This window comes from Panthera uncia, chromosome D1 (assembly GCF_023721935.1).
Source record: "Panthera uncia isolate 11264 chromosome D1, Puncia_PCG_1.0, whole genome shotgun sequence".
NCBI classification, from domain to species: domain Eukaryota; kingdom Metazoa; phylum Chordata; class Mammalia; order Carnivora; family Felidae; genus Panthera; species Panthera uncia.
In genome coordinates this window covers 52,757,428-52,773,290 of record NC_064808.1, presented here as the reverse complement: position 1 = coordinate 52,773,290, position 15,863 = coordinate 52,757,428, and the positions used below count along the sequence as shown (strand labels likewise).

Here is a 15,863-nt window from a genome sequence, read left to right as displayed (position 1 = left end):
CAGTTGCTCCCAGTCTTTTTAAGTTCAGTATGCTGGTATTCCTGGGTGCCATGTGATACACACATCCTATATGTCATTCGTCTACCTGTCTGTCTGTCTGTCTGTCTATCTGAGAGAGACAGCAAGAGCACAAGAGTGCATAATGGCTTAGAGCAAGGGTTACGGAACCACACTGCTTGAGTGCAGGTGTTTGCTTTGCCAATTCCTAGCTGGGCAACTTTCGGAAAGTTATATAACCTTTCTGTGCCTCATTTTCTCCATCTGTAAAATAGGGATAAAACAGGACCTATCTTTCACATGGTTGTTGCGAAGAACAATGCATTAATGTATATGAGGCCTCTAGAAGAGTACCTGTCATATAGTAAGTGCCAATGTAAAGGATGGCATTTGTTAGTATTATTATCATTATTATATTATAGTTGAGGGTTATTTCACCCAAATACCGGTATAGTGAAAGAGCAAGACCATCCCCTGTGGGTCAAACAAAAGGTACAGTATGTACCCCTTTTATACTGAGGATTTGTAGGAGAGGGGGATGGTAAACACATAAACATGTGGTCAATGAGAAGGCCAATGTGACTGATGGTAAGTTCAAGTAGTTCTTGCATTCTGGAGTCAAAGCTTTGCTTGTCTCTTCCCACAGTGTACAACTGGACCGTGGATGAGGTGGTGCAGTGGCTGATCACGTACGTGGAGCTGCCTCAGTATGAAGAAACCTTCCGGAAGCTGCAGCTGAGTGGCCATGCCATGCCGAGGTCAGGAGGAGACTGGATTCTCTCACTTGGGGGTGTAGGGAATGGACTGGGATCGGCCCAACATCAGGTTTCTCTGGCCAGTTAATGAGGCTCCACTTTTTTCAGGGCACACTCTCTAGACCTCTCCTCTTCTCGCATCCATTGTGCACTTGCTCTGAAGTGTGATGGACACTTGGCATCCGTTCTCTTATTTAACATTTCTGTCGGTCCTGGGAGTAGTACTAATAGCTGTCGTTTATTGAATGCTTAGTACATGGCAGGCACTCCTATGCACCACTTCATATACAGTATGTCACTTAATTCTTACATCAATCCTGTAAGGTAGGTATTATTGTATATAGACAATGAGACTAAGTAACTTTTCTAAGGTCACATGGCTAGTTAGAGGCAAAACTGATTTGAACCTAGATCTGGGTAGACTTCAAAGCCTGTGGTATTTCTCTTTTCTTTTGCTGTGCTCCCAGCAGCTGCCTCTTTTACTGCCCAGGAGCCTCGGGGCTCTGTTAGCCTCCCTTGAATTATCCATATAGAGTGTGTCTACTCTAAAGACGTGGTGTGAGGTGGGGCTGACTCCCACTGGCCCCGGCCTCCTCTCCGGGATGACTCTTCCAACAGCTGTGGTACCCTAACTCTGCCTGCTTCACAGGTGCAGTAGGCCAGGGCCTGCGGGGGGTGGGGAGGGGATGGAGTACTGCATGGACTTCTTGTTATGTCAGACTAGTACCATGTGTCATGCAGCCATTAATCCATTTACTTATTCATTCGACAAATATTTACTGGGTACCTGCTCCGTGCCAAGCACTTGTGCTGGGTGCTGGGGATAAAGATGACAACAGCCTGCCCTTGCCCTCCAAGGGCTTACTGTCTGGTAAGTGCTGACTGTGTATAATCTGTCATCCTATTATGTAGGTGCATCTGGTTATGAGCTTCAGCAGAGGGGAAGGAGGGAGGTGAAGCTGCTGGTGCACCCACACTTTGCAGCCTGCAGCCGCAGAGCTACTGGGCGCTGCTGCCCCCGCCCCCTGCCTGCAGCCTCCTTTTCACAGCTTCTCCCTACCCTGGAGAGAGTAATAATCTTACTGTTTGTACAGCCCCTTCTAGAATACTTTCCTGCCTATTATTTCAGTTGGTTCTCACAATTCTGGGAGGAAGGAATTACTACCCTGGCTTTTGGGTGAACAAACTGAATTTCAAATATTTTATGATTTATCCAAGCTGGTAAGTGGCAGAGCTGGGATTTGAACCCAGGTCTTTTCATGAAACTTTACCAATTATCTACTCCGTGCCGGGTTCTCTCCTAGGCCCTGAGGACAAAGAAGTGTATCAGACCCCATCTGCCTTGAGGAATTCCATGTTTAATGAAACAGACAATTAAATAGATGATTGACCATGAAACTCCAGGATCTAGGTTTCTTTCCCGTTACCCATGGAAATTGCAGTATCGCCTTGGCCCATTCCATCTTGGGGAATAGCTATGGTTCCATTAGAGCGAAAACATAGGATGAGAAGTCAGTTCTCAGGTCATGGGCTCTTGGTGCCTCCCTGTAGCTAGACCAGATCCAGCCAGGTCAGGCAGGGGGTGGAGGAAGCCAGGCTGTGGCACCTTAGTGACAGCAGGAAGCCTGGAGCCTTCGGTACACGGAGTGTGGGATGGAGTGGCAGTGGTTGTAGGCCCACCACTAGGCAGCATGGTGTAATGGGAAGAATCCAGAAGATTTGAGTTCATTTCCTGCCTTTGCCACTTACGTGCTATGTACGTGACTTTGGGCGAGTTGCTCAACTCTGAGTTAAGTCAGTGGTGCAGTGAAGTGGAGCTAGTGATGGACCTGTGTCCTTCCAGTCAGAGGACTGAATGAGGCATTGTATGTGAAGCATCAGAACAGGATGAGAGATGCAGTAGCTGCTTAGTAAATGTTAGCTCCTTTCTCGTTTCTCTCATTGCTCACTTCATAGGTTTCACTGACAAATAGACTGCAGAAAAGATGACACTTACATTGATCAGTTAGATGAAGGCCAGTGCACTGGGTGGAAGTGCTCTGAGGAGGAACCCCCAGAGCTCCTGGGCCTAGAGGAAGCATCTGATTTCACAGAAGCTTACACAGAAGGAAAATGGGGCCCCAGAGGGGAGACCGAGTAGTTTATGATCAGACAAGTGAGTTGCTGACTCAGCTGGGACCAGAAGCTAGATCTTCTGACCCCTTCAGCCCCCATCACAGTGTCTCACTGCTTCTCTTGTAGAGGGGTTGATTGCTTCCCATGGCTGGAGAGGGAGGTAGCTGCCCCTGTGTGCCCAGGCAGGAATATAAATCACACACTGATGTCAGAAGCATTTTTTTCTACCTGGGGAAACAAAGCTATGCATCAGCAAAGAGCACTAACTTTATGGAATATGACAGTAGTAAAGGCTCATGTGTGGGACCCCGACCACTGGATTTATAACCTTTCATATCTTATAACCATCTCCTCCACACCCCCTGTGTTCTAGCAGAAGAAAAACACAGTCCAGTTTGTTTCTGGGTCATTTTCTCATTTTCAGGCCCTTTCTTATTAGAGTTATCATTAACAGTATGTTGAAGGTCATAAAAAGTTACAATAATCTGACTGGGAGTAAATGACAGTGACTCAAATACAAGATAATAAGACTAATGCACTGTTTGTCATCAGCAGATTTGTACTTAATGGCAGTGGGTTAGGATTAGAGGTCCTCAGAAAGCACTGGGTCACGTGGCTTGTGTTTTGACCTGGGTTGGACAGGAGAATGTATTTGCAGATGGTGGGAGTGTGGGGATAGGTGCACAGTTGAAACACAACAGAAAACTTATAGTTGGGTGTGGGCATGCTCACAGATGGGTAGTCCTCAAAGAGCAAGGTTCTCAGGGGATGGTGGACATGGGGAGAAGGGTGAACATATTCTTGGTAAATGTTATGTGTCCCTCCTTACTCCCTGTTGAGATCCACTGGTATGGACTCTGTGTTCTAGAGCACACAGGGGAGCAATCACCAAGAGCTAGAAGTCATGGAAGTGTTCCTGGAGGAGGTAGGTAATCCTTCCTGGTTTTAATGGCAGGAAACTGAACCCTTCCTCTTTGCCTCGACAGGCTTGCTGTGACCAACACCACCATGACAGGGACTGTACTAAAGATGACAGACCGGAGCCATCGGCAGAAGCTGCAGCTGAAGGCCCTGGATACAGTGCTATTTGGGCCTCCTCTCTGTGAGTCCTGTGGAAAGAAGGGCTGCTTTGCCATGGAACCCGAGGCCATTGTGGGGGCTAGGCTGAGGTCCTGGGTCTCCTAGGTACACCTGCAAGGCAGCACCTCCACTCTTCCCACTGAGAAGTGAAAATATGAGACATGAAATAGTCTTATATTTCAATCCAGTCGGATGTCAAGTTCCGTTCATTAGATACATTAAGACCTACTTTGTGCCAGTGTTGTACTGGACCCTGTAGGAAGACCTGGATGAATCATATCCTTCCATAAAGGGATAAAATGAAAGTTCCAGAGAGGTACACCATGCTTCTGAGGTCCAGAGGAGGGATAGAGAAGGCATCTGATAGGAGAGGTGACATGTGACCTCTGCCTGTAAGGATGGGTAGGGCTTTATTCCATGCAGGTGGCAGGAGAGGGCATTCTAGGCAGAGGAAACAACCAGAGAAAGAATACAAAGGCTAAGATATGAAAGGTATGCTCAGGGATAACATAGGGTCTGAATGCCAATTAGCTGTTCCCTGCTTTCACTGTGGACATGCAGAGAGTATGAACTGATGGCTGAACATCTTATGTCCTTGGACCACCAAAGAAGACTAAGTGGGCTTCCCTGGAATCATAGAGACACACTCGGGCCTAAGAAAGGGTAGTCTCTTCAGCCAGGGGTTACTCAAGAGAAATAGGCAGTTCAGCTCCTGAAGATCTCTGCAAGGTGGGAATGGCCAACCCTGCCATCCTTTATCTTATTCCCCATGAACTCAGGGGGAACAAAAGTAAGATTTCTGAGAAAATTAGCCTTGACCAAGCATGCTCTTAGGACCCACTCTCTGCCCATTGGGAGCTGTTGGCATCAGTTCAGGATGCCAGTGGCAGAATGTTATAAGGCCAAGAACCAGTCCAGAGAAGCAGCTGGCAGGCAGAGTCAGAGGCTGTATAACATTTTCCCATCTGTGCATTCGGCTTGACAAGTGCCTGAGCTGATCCGTCATCTGTACATGTTTTTTAAATTTTTAATAAACTTTATTTTTTAGAGTAGTTTTAGGTTTGCATCAAAATTGAGTGAAGCTTGGGGTGTATGGGTGGCTCAGTTGGTTAAGTGTCTGACTTTGGCTCAGGTCATGATCTCATGGTGAGTTCGAGTTGGGCCCTGTGCTGACAGCTCAGAGCCTGGAGCCTGCTTCGGATTCTGTGTCTCCCTCTCTCTCTGTTCCTCCCCTGCTTGTGCTCTCTCTCTGTCTCTCAAAAATAAATAAACATTAAAAAAAATAAAAAATAAATAAATAAATTGAGTGAAAGTGCACAGATTTGCCATACACCCTGCCCCTCACACATGACTCCCCCATGGTTAGTGTCCTCCACCAGAGTGGTACATCTGTAATGACTGATGACCCTGCACTGGCACATCATTATCACTCAGTCCATAGTTTACATTAGAGTTGACTGTTGGTGTTGCACAGTCTACGGGTTTGGACAAATGTACAATGACATGTATACATGTATTGTATAGGATAGTTTCACTGCCTTAAAGATCCTCTGTGTTCCACCTATTTATCTCTCCCTCCCCCTCAACCCCTAATATAGAATTACCATATAACCCAGCAATTACAGGCCTAGGAATGTATCCAAAGAATTGAAAACAAGTACTGAAAGAAGTACATGTTCACATTCATAGCAGTGCTGTTCACAACAGTCCAAAGGTGCACACAACCCAAATGTCCATCAGTGGACAAATGGATAAGTGGTAGTATATAAATACAATGAAATATTATCCAGCCACAAAAAGGAATGGAGTTGTAATACATGCTACAACATGGATGAACCTGGAAATCATGCTAAGTGAAAGAAGCTAGACATAAAAGGCTACACATTATATCATTCTATTTATATGAAATATCCAGAATAGATACATCCATAGAGACAGAATGCAGATTGGTGGCTGGCAGAGGCTGGGGAAGTGGAAAATGTGTAGTGACTCCTAATTGGGTATAGGATATCTTTCTGGGATAATAATAATGTTCTAAAATTAATTGTGCTGATGGTTGCACAACCTTGAAAATATGATAAAACCACTGAATTGTATATTTTAAAAGAGTGAATTTTAGGGTATGTGAATTATAGCTCAACAACAACAACAACAACAACAACAATACATATGCGGCTTGATTTTTGGCAACTCCTGGACTTCCATTTAGAGAACTTCTTATCAAATTTAGGAAAGTAAAGTACCTTGGTCCCTTTTTCAAATTTCCACTCACTGTGTGACCTTGTGTAGGTCACTTTTCTCAGGATGTGTTTTCTGATTTGTATTATGAAAAAATTGAGCTAAAGGATCTTTGATTCCTTTCAGGTGAACATTCCATAGTTTTTGAGAGGAAACCCTTTGATTGGTAAGGGTCCTGGTAAAAGGATAAAAGATAGGAGTTCTCCTCCTCTCCGCTGCTGTCTGTTTAGGAATCTGTGCTTGGCCCTTGCCTTATCAAGTGACCTTTGGCAATTCAGTTCTCCTGCCTAGATTTTGGGTTCCTTATGTGTAAAATGGGCTTGGTCAAGGCTCTTACTGGCTCCCTGATTCTAGGACTCTGATAGAGCTTGGGTGTACTTCTGGGAGCTAAGGTTTTGGAATCCAGCAGCTGTCCTGATGGCAAATACTGTTTTTATACTTTCCTACTGACGGCTCGTTAAAGAAAAGTTTTGAAAATTGCCAGATGGAATCTGAGGAAAATACTAGGAAGCTCTTTGCCAGGAGACATCTGCAAGGGTGGGGCTGTGTCTGGGGGGTACCTGCAAAGAATCCCTTGGTCTGTGTCCCTCTAGCTCTGTGTTTCCATCTGAGCATGGGCTAAAATCCCTACTTGAGCTCTGTTCCCTGTCCAACACCCATACAGGACTTAGAGTGCTAACCTGTGCTGCTGACCTGGTTCTGTACTGAGGGTGAGTTCTTAAGGCTGTGGTTCTTAGGTGGTAAACACCCTGGAGAGCCTGGGCCAGGTATAGCTGCAAACCTTGGCTGCCTTGCCCAGCCTTAATGAAAATCCTGCCATCAGTCTGAAACTTGAGAAATCTCAAATCAAAGTTTGTTGTACAATAGCCGGGAAGGTCTGCTGACTGATCAGGGTCCATCTGTCTGAGCAGCCTCAGAGCTTGGGAATGGGGAAGAAGGATCAAACCGGCTCAGCACGGAGCTACTCAGGACCCATTTTCTGACAGTAGAAGACGTCTCAGCCCTCCCACCATGGCTGCAGAGGAGCACATGGCCTTTTACAGTCTTTCCGACCTGCAGAGTTGGCTCTAGGCTTGCAGGTCTATCCGGGGCTCTACTAACAATCCCACAATGAGGTGTTAGTTGTGTTCTGACACACGAAGTCCCAAGGCAGCTTGCCTTGGAGACCTATGCTGATGTCTCACTCTGGCAGCAGATCATTCACTGAGAGGGCTTTTCCTGATCTGCAGATAATTTGTCAGAGAAATGGAGACTCAGGAGATGAGGTGAGTTTTTAGAGGTCATTCAACTTTTAAATGACAGAGCCATGACTCAGACCCAGTAACTTATATTTCAGTGCTCTTTCTACTATATTATCTCATCCTCTGCTTCTGACAGAGGAAGCAAGATAAAACATAAAGAATTCCAATATGAGATGAAGCCAATTAAATTAAAAAAATGTTTATTTTTGAGAGAGAGATAGAGTACAAGCGGGGGAGGGGCAGACAGAGAGGGAGACACAGAATCTGAAGCAGGCTCCAAGCTCTGAGCTGTCATCACAGAACCCGATGTGGGGCTCACACCCATGAACTGTGAGATCATGACCTGAGCCAAAGTTGGACACTTGAGCCACCCAGGTGCCCCAAGAGTTGGATTCTTAATGGGCTGGCTCCCTCAACTCACTTTTGAAGCTTTCTCCAGGATGCCTTTCCAGCCTCTTCCTGGGCATGTTCAACCCTTTCTCCTTACTCTCTTCTGGGATCCTATAGCCCTTTGTACCTGCTTTTTTTTTTTTTTTTAATAATCTGTTTTCCTGTCTGTTACCCTTCAAACTGGGAACTCATGAGGGTAGAAACAGCTTTGTTCATCTGTCGTCGTAACTCAGCATATGGCCCAGCAATGAGTAGGCGTCAGGAAATGTATGGTAGAAGTTTTGCAGAAGGAGGCTGGGTGTCCTCAGAGCTCTAGGACAGGGGAGATGGGAGGAGACTCTGGCCCAGCTTGGCTGTGGGGAGAACACTATGGAATGTCTTCTGTGGATATGTGAGTCAGCTAAAGCACTTCTTGGGCTAAAACCAGAAGGCAAGAAGGTCCAGGAATAGTTATTATAGGTTAACCACACACCTCAGCACAGAAGGCTATGTAAATGACAAAAGAAATTCCAAGCATGTATTCTGGCAGTAAGCAGTGAATAGGTGTGTCTCCCAGGGACAGGGTATTGTGGACAGTAGAGAAGGTGGCAAGAATAGATTGGGAGAGGGGGTTCCAGAAAGTGGTAATGATTGGAGGCTCACTTTCTCAATGCTAACTGTACTATAAAAATTCTCACCATTATTCCTGACTCTGTTAACATGTCAGCATCTCATTTGTTTATACCCTCCTCCCTTGCCTCAGGCCTGATTGTATTAACAGTTGACCTCATTTTGCTAAAATCTATTTGTAGCACTCGGGCTGGGAACCCTGCCACATTCTGGCTCCCCAGGTCCTAGCCAGTTTCCCTGGGTTAGCTCTGTTCACCTAGCAAGCCACACCTGCTCTCATGAAAGCTCCATGGTCTGTCTGCCCTAGCAGTGCTCGCTGGGCATAGGGGTAGCTTCTGAGAGTTGAGCTTGTGCAGGGGCTGTGCGGGACGGCCAGCCATGCTCTTCTTGTGCTTTCACATGCACTTTCTATCATAACCCCTTCCATGTGAAAACTGCCTTTCTTCTTCCCTTTGTCTTTCCTTTCCACCTTTGCTGAGTACCTGTTCTGGTCAGGCTCTGTGCTAAGTATGGGGCTATAGAGAGAAATAAGGCTTGTACCCTGGCCCTGAGGAACTCACAGACTATCAGAAGGTGACTAGTATGAAAGTTGAAAAACACGCAAGGTAGTCCCTGAGATGGCAGGAGATAATCCATGTTTACCTGTCCAAAGAGTGGGTTGGTTGAGGAATCCTAGTCAGAGGAGAAGGATTGGAAATATCCATGTAGACTGTTGTGGGCTGGGAAGGTGGCAGGAAGCAAAGAATGGGAATGGAATTCTGGGGAAAAGTACATCGTTAGTAAGGCACAGATGAGACTCTTCATTTCTCTTTTTCTGTCACAATGGTTTATAGATTCTGTATTAGGATTCTCCAGAGAAACATAATATGGATGGATGGATGGATGGATGGATGGATAGATAGAGATAGATAGATAGATAGATAGATATAAAGGGAAGATTTATTATAGGAATTGGCTTACATGATTATGGAGGCCAAAAAGTCCTGTGATATGCCATCTACACCCAGAGAACCAGAAAAACCAGTGGTATGATTTAGTCTGAGTTTGAAGGTCTAACAACTAGGAGAGCTGATGGTGTAAGTCTGAGTCCAAAGGCCAGAGAATCAGGGGGCTGATGCTATATGTCCCAGCCTGAGTCCGGAGACCTGACAACCAGGTGTGCTGATGTAAGAGGGGAGCAGAAGATAAATGTCTCAGCTCAGGCTGAGAGAGCACATGCATCCTTCCTCCGCCTTTTGGTTCTATTCAGGCACTCAGAGGCCTGAGGATGATTGAATGACATGTACTCACATTAGTGAAGATGGTCTCCTTTACTCAGTCTACTGATTGAAGTACTAATCTCTTATTGAGGCAAGAAAGCTCTCTCGGCATCCCTTAGCCCAGTCAAGTTGATACATAAAATTAACATCACAGATTTGCTTTGGACTATAGGGTTCTGCCCAGGGTTCCACTGAAAGGGCCTGATAATTCTCACATCTTCTTCTCCAGCTACTACCTCTTATTTAAACTCCACATCCACATTCTTAATTACCTAGTGGATATGTCCAGCTGAAGATTTCCAGAACACCTCAAAACACTTTCATTCATAACTATGCACTTGATCTCTTTAGCAATTCTGTGACAATGCATTTTAGAGTTGAGGAAGTTGAGATCCAGATGGAGCAGAGGCAAGCATAGAACCCAGACTTCCTAGTACTCAGTGCAGGATGCTGCTTTTGATGGCACAATAATTTCTCTACATGAGGCCTTACATTTAACCTTAAAGGCCTGGCCATTTGACCTTTGGGTATTCACTCTCCGGATGGCCTGTGAGCCACAGTCAGCTCTCAGGATATTGTCTGGGAGAAAAACTCAGGTTTTGGAACTCTTATAGCCACACTCTGGCTAGATCAGGGGATCATCTCCATGGTGAGCAATGTTTGGATGTAACAAAGCAGAAACAACACCTGCTGCACAAGTAGGAAAGTTGTAATGAGAAAGTGGGGTGTAGCAGAAAGACCATGTGGTCAGGCAAGTCTGGATCTGAATCCCAGCCCTGTCGCTTTTGATGAACTCCAGGAAGTCAGTTCTCCTGGGGAGACTCAGTTCCCTGGCCTATAGAGTGAGAACACAAATACCTGCCTTCTAGAGTGGCTGTGAGAATTCAAGATGGTGGATATAAATGCCTGATGTGTTATGTGTCTTCTCTTTTCCTTCCTCTCCTATGTGGGGTAAGGAGAGAGAGATATCATACTTGGAACTTATCAGTAAAGGTTCAGTTCCACAAATATTTACTGAATCCCTGTGTGAGCTGGTCATCGCTGTGCTGGGCACCGGTATACAGACAAGTGATGATCACTAGGGGCCACAAAGTGAGTCAGCCAGATTAGAGTCATTCTCTTCTTGACAAGGTGGTGGCTCATGGGATGGGACAGGCAGTATCTCTGAGCTCTAACTATGCACTTGACTGGACAGAGGGGTGTATGGATGCTTATATATTTAAGTGGAGTTAAAGTTGGTTGAAGAGATCCAAAGGGTACTGGTAGGTGGAACAGTATTGCCTTAGACGAGGGGAGGACTATCAGATCCTACCCTTGGCTCTGGTCATTCAGTATTTTTATTCATGACTTGGATGAGAGTATTAAGCTGGAAAAAATAATAGAGTCTTGTTCCACATCAATCTGGACAAGGTGGGATAGGGACTGAATAGAATATATAGGTGCCCAATCCGCATGTCCATCTTGAGAACTTTGAGTGTTGGAGGTAATAGGGGGCGGGCATTTCCCAGAGTCTTGTTTGAACAGGAGTGCCTCTGACTTTTGGTAAGAATATAAAAGGGATGTTGGAGTTGGGAAACCTCGGGAAGCCAAGATTAAAAGTCTGTAACAAACAGGGGAGACAAAGAGTACCCCGGCCTCTGGAAGAGGTGTGGAGGAGGCAGGTGTGTTCCAGAAAGAAAGGCAGCTCACCGTGCTGCAGAGATATCTCTTCCTGGGACCCAAAGGACAGGAGAGTGAGGACTTGTGTATGGTTGGAAGGGTAGGCCTGCCTGGAGGCTGGAGGATGGCTGCCAAGGGACCCTCAGTTTTCTCTATGAGAGTCTGGCCTAAACATGTAAAGGATAGGGCTGCCACCCCAGACCTCATAACTCCCCTCCCTTGGATGGAAATAGAATGTGCTAATCTGTCTTTGATCCCACACTGTCCCCATGTCCTGCTGCTCAGCTTTCAATCAGGAACTATGAATATAACCATTTGTCAATCTGGGCCTCAGCTTCACACAGTTTCCAGCTACATGTATCTTTTCCTGTTATCTAGACCCAGCCTCAACTTGGTGGCTCCACCGGGGTCCTTTTGGATTCCCATCAGCCCCCCATCCTTACCAGGCGCTGGGGTCCTATCGACCCTACTGCCCCCTCCTCAACCTGAGGATAAACTGCTGTGCACAGGAGGGCATTCCTTCTTTTCTTCCTTCCCCGCCCCCCACGTCTAGGGCTCCTCTGAGCCCACTGCTACTCTCTCCTGAGTTGAGTCCAGCCCAAGCAGGGGCCACAGTAGCAGCCGTGTTCTCGTATGGTGTCCAGGTTTCCTGTGCTGTGGCTCAGAGCTGAGACCTGGTGGACTGGGAACAATGGCAGTTTCCAGGAGTGGCCCTCTTCTGGTTGGCTCACTTCTGAGGACATGGCTTTTGTACTTACCTTCCGGTGTTGCTCCTTGTTCGAGCTTTTCAGTTTTGCTCTGGAGACTGAGCATTGCTTTGAACCCCAGCCACCGCACCGGCACTTTGCCAAATTGCCACCAGGCATTCTCTGGAGGTAGATCTGTCCCTGGATTCCTGGCAAGGGCAACGTCCTGTATATGCCAATCTTTTGGTGTTACTCCTGTTGTACTTGGTCTCTGGATTGAGCCACAGCCTAGAAAGGCTCTCCATTGGTGAGACCTTTACCTGACCTGGGCTCTGTACCTTGTACCTGGAATAGCCTGGTTGTCCAGGAGACCCGGCTCCTGCAGGAACATCAGTCCCACAGCCAGGCCTCAAGCTCTAGTGATGTTGCTTTATACTCTTACCAGCTGTCCCCTTCTCCCTACTCTAGCATTGCTGATCCAGTAGCACAGAAGCCACTGCGTATGGGCACATGCAGTGCTCATTGCAGTCCAGAGGTAGCTGGGATGTCCTGAGAAGGCACTAGTTGTCTCCTATTCACTGCCTAGTAGGGAAGTATGATTTAACAAACTTCCTGCACAGCTCTCAGGCCTCTCATCTTTTCCGAAGTAGGCAGAGAGCTCACTATACTAGTATGTGGCAAATGTGTGTCTAAGAAGCATTCTGCAGTGGGAGGGCTTCATGCAGGAGGGGATGCACGGAGTTGCAAGGCTAGGTGTGCAGTGGGCAACCTGTCTCACCATGGCCTCCTCTCTGGCAGTGACCCGCCATAATCACCTCAAGGACTTCATGCTGGTGGTGTCGATCGTTATTGGTGTGGGTGGCTGCTGGTTTGCCTACATCCAAAACCGTTACTCAAAGGAGCACATGAAGAAGATGATGAAGGATCTGGAGGGGTTACACAGAGCTGAGCAGAGTCTGCATGACCTTCAGGAAAGGTAAGGCCCTGCCCCTTCCCCACAGCCCTGATGCTGCCAGCTCTTGGGAGCCTCCTGTTTCCACCAGGGTTGTGGGCTGTCTCGCCCCCAAGATCATGCTGGCGTCACCTCCCAGGCTGTGCCATACTTCCCAAAACTGCATTGGGAGTGTAGGCTCCTGACATTGCAGTTGCACAGGCAAACATTCCTCCCCAGGGCAGAAGCTTATTTCTGTCTTTCCTCCCTCTGAGTCTCAGAGGGAGAAATGTGTAGCTGTCAGAGATCTAGAGCCTCCCTGGGTGGATGGCTTGTCCGTTCTATCCTTCTCGCTGCCCCTGGACTGTTATCTTTCCCATAGAAATAGACATAATTACCTGTTCTTCATTGTTCGCCGAAGAAACCTCCCAAATCTGTCTTTCTGATACCTTTAGTGCTTGAAAGATGGTAGAGAGGTCCTGGTAGTTAAGGTTGAATGTATATAGAGTGAGGCCAGATCCCTGGCACCATAAGACTCTCATGGAGCAGTTTTAGAAAGATGCATAAGTCAGGAGGGAGTCAACGCAGGTAATTGGTTTTTTGCTTTGTTTTGTTTTTGAGAAGAGGAGGGACCTACTTCAGGACTCTTTTTTAGAAAATTATTTTGGCAGCCTCAGGATTCCCATTGAGAAGTCTTTGCAGGAATCCATGTAAAAGGAAATGACATCTGGCCCTTTTCTGTTACTTTTTAATGATAGATACTATTTTCTTTGGAGGGTGGGCAAAGGATTTCTTATGAGCTAGGTATTGTTAACTACTTAAATGCATTATTATTTTTTTAAATCACCACAACCATGTTAGGTAGGTACTATTACTATTTTAGAGTTGAAGAAATGAGGGCTCAGAGAGGATGAGTGCTTTGTTTGGGTCACATATCAGTAAGTATGAGCCAGGAATTTTGACACTTACAGGTGCTGCCTCAGTAAAGGTGGCCCTATCACATTCATTTCCACTGGCTGGGCTTCTCAGAGATAAGTGAAGTTTTATCTCTGAACTGATTTCTGGCTACTTTTCTGGGCCCCTTGTTCCTGGGCCCTTTGCCAACTAGGGGCTAAATGCTGCTATCTGGGCAGCCCCCATTCTTCATTTGTCTGAAAAGCATGCACTGTTTTCGTTCTGAAGCCAAAGAATCTAGGCAGGAGACGTTCCAAGTTTGAGGATAAAACTAAGCTCCCAGTTCTCCCTGCTCCCCAAGGCCTCCAGAGCTTAATGACCACTGTGGGCCTTAGAGAAACAACTGCATGCACACACATTGACACATGTGCACACACATATTCTCCTCTGATAGTGTCCAGAGCCCACATGCCGCCTTGTCCCTCCTTCCTTTCACAGGCCTGCACTGCCAGCCACCACAGAGCTTTTCTTTTTTTTTCCAGAGTTCCTGATACTTTGGGTGAATAAATGTAATGCTACATGTGCATTCCAGGTAGGATTTCACTGGGTTTCAAGAAAATTCTTTGAGGCAAGGATTTTGATTCCCATTTAGGATTGAAGAAACAGGCCTGGTCCGGGGAACAGACTTGTCCCTGGTACAGGGAACAGATTAGTCACACACCTGCTTAGAGTCAGGGCTTGCGGTCAGGTAGCCGAATTTTCTTACTTGTAATGCTAACTGACTGCTGCTTTCAAGATGCTCAGTCTTCTGTGGAGGAGATGGAGTGGGGTGAGGCTTGACTGTACACGTATTTGCTCATGTCTGCACCCAGTAGTATTTATTGATCTTCATCTCTGCTAGATCCTGTTAGGACTATAAAAGTGGGTCAGTTTTGATTCTACTTTAAAGGAGTTCCCTACTATCTGGGCAAGGCAGACAGATCATAGGCTTTTCTGAAGAGGCTGCTTTCAGAGAGGATTATATTCAGTGAAGAAATGAATCCCCAATGGTGTAATTTCAGGCAGTTGGGTCAAGGAAGAATACAATAAAGAGGGTATTCAGCAAGGGAAGCTGATGGGGGCAGGAAATGGCGCCTCTGATTTGTTTTGAGCCTTGCCTGTAGTGCCACCTAGTGTGTATCTTGAGGAGGCTGAACTGCCTTTCTCTCCAGGGACAAAGTGGACTGCTATTTGTCAGCAGGAGGCTTGCAGCCTAGTCCTTTTCTGCTTGTCCCACCACATCTCTTGAGGTTTCAGCCACTGACAGATCTGGACTTGAACTGGCAGTTTTTATTTTTATTAAAAATTTTTTTAAAATTTTATTTTTGAGAGCAAGAGAGACAGAGCATGAGCAAGGGAGGGCAGAGAGAGAGGGAGACACAGAATCTGAAGCAGGCTCCAGGCTCTGAGCTTGTCCGTGCAGAGCCTGATGTGGGGCTTGAACTCACAAACTGCGAGATCATGACCTGAGCTGAAGTCGGACACTCAACCAACCGAGCAACCAAGGCGCTTCATGGACGTGACTTGGCAGTTTTTAGGGGCTGAGTTCTGTCTCTGCCTCTTCTGTTTCACCTACTTAATTAGCTCAGTGGAAAGTACTCTCTTCTGAGGTTCCCTTTTGTTCTGTAGCTTTATCCTTCTGTATCTCAGGTCTAAGCTGTATATCACTGTCTTCTTCATCATCCTTTACCCTCCTACCCTGGTCTCCTGTGACTTGGTGTTTCTTACCCAGATAGGAAGACCCAACAATGACTAAGTCCTTCCCTTCTTCCAGAGGGATTAGCGAACTCTTACTCTTTCTCCTGGGTCTAGTCACCTTCCCTGACTCCTTTCAGGCAGAGTTGGTCACTCCATCCTTTGGGCTCATCCAACACCTTGTATGTCTCTCTGTTGTAGAACTTACCACACTGTGTTTAGGTATCTGTTTATTTGTCTATATTGGACTAGATCATGAGCTCCTAATTGGCAGG

At 46.4% G+C, this 15,863-nt stretch overlaps 1 protein-coding gene across 5 annotated transcripts in view; it reads left to right on the top strand.

The window, feature by feature from the left end:
* The window catches only part of STIM1 (stromal interaction molecule 1), a 182,713-nt gene that overhangs the window by 147,368 nt on the left and 19,482 nt on the right, over positions 1–15,863 (top strand). For all 5 annotated transcript variants that reach the window (XM_049651464.1, XM_049651473.1, XM_049651492.1 and 2 more), the window contains 3 exons: positions 644–755; positions 3,854–3,969; positions 12,828–13,005. In XM_049651464.1, the coding sequence (XP_049507421.1) occupies positions 644–755; positions 3,854–3,969; positions 12,828–13,005 (406 nt within the window). The remainder of the gene's footprint in view (positions 1–643; positions 756–3,853; positions 3,970–12,827; positions 13,006–15,863) is intronic.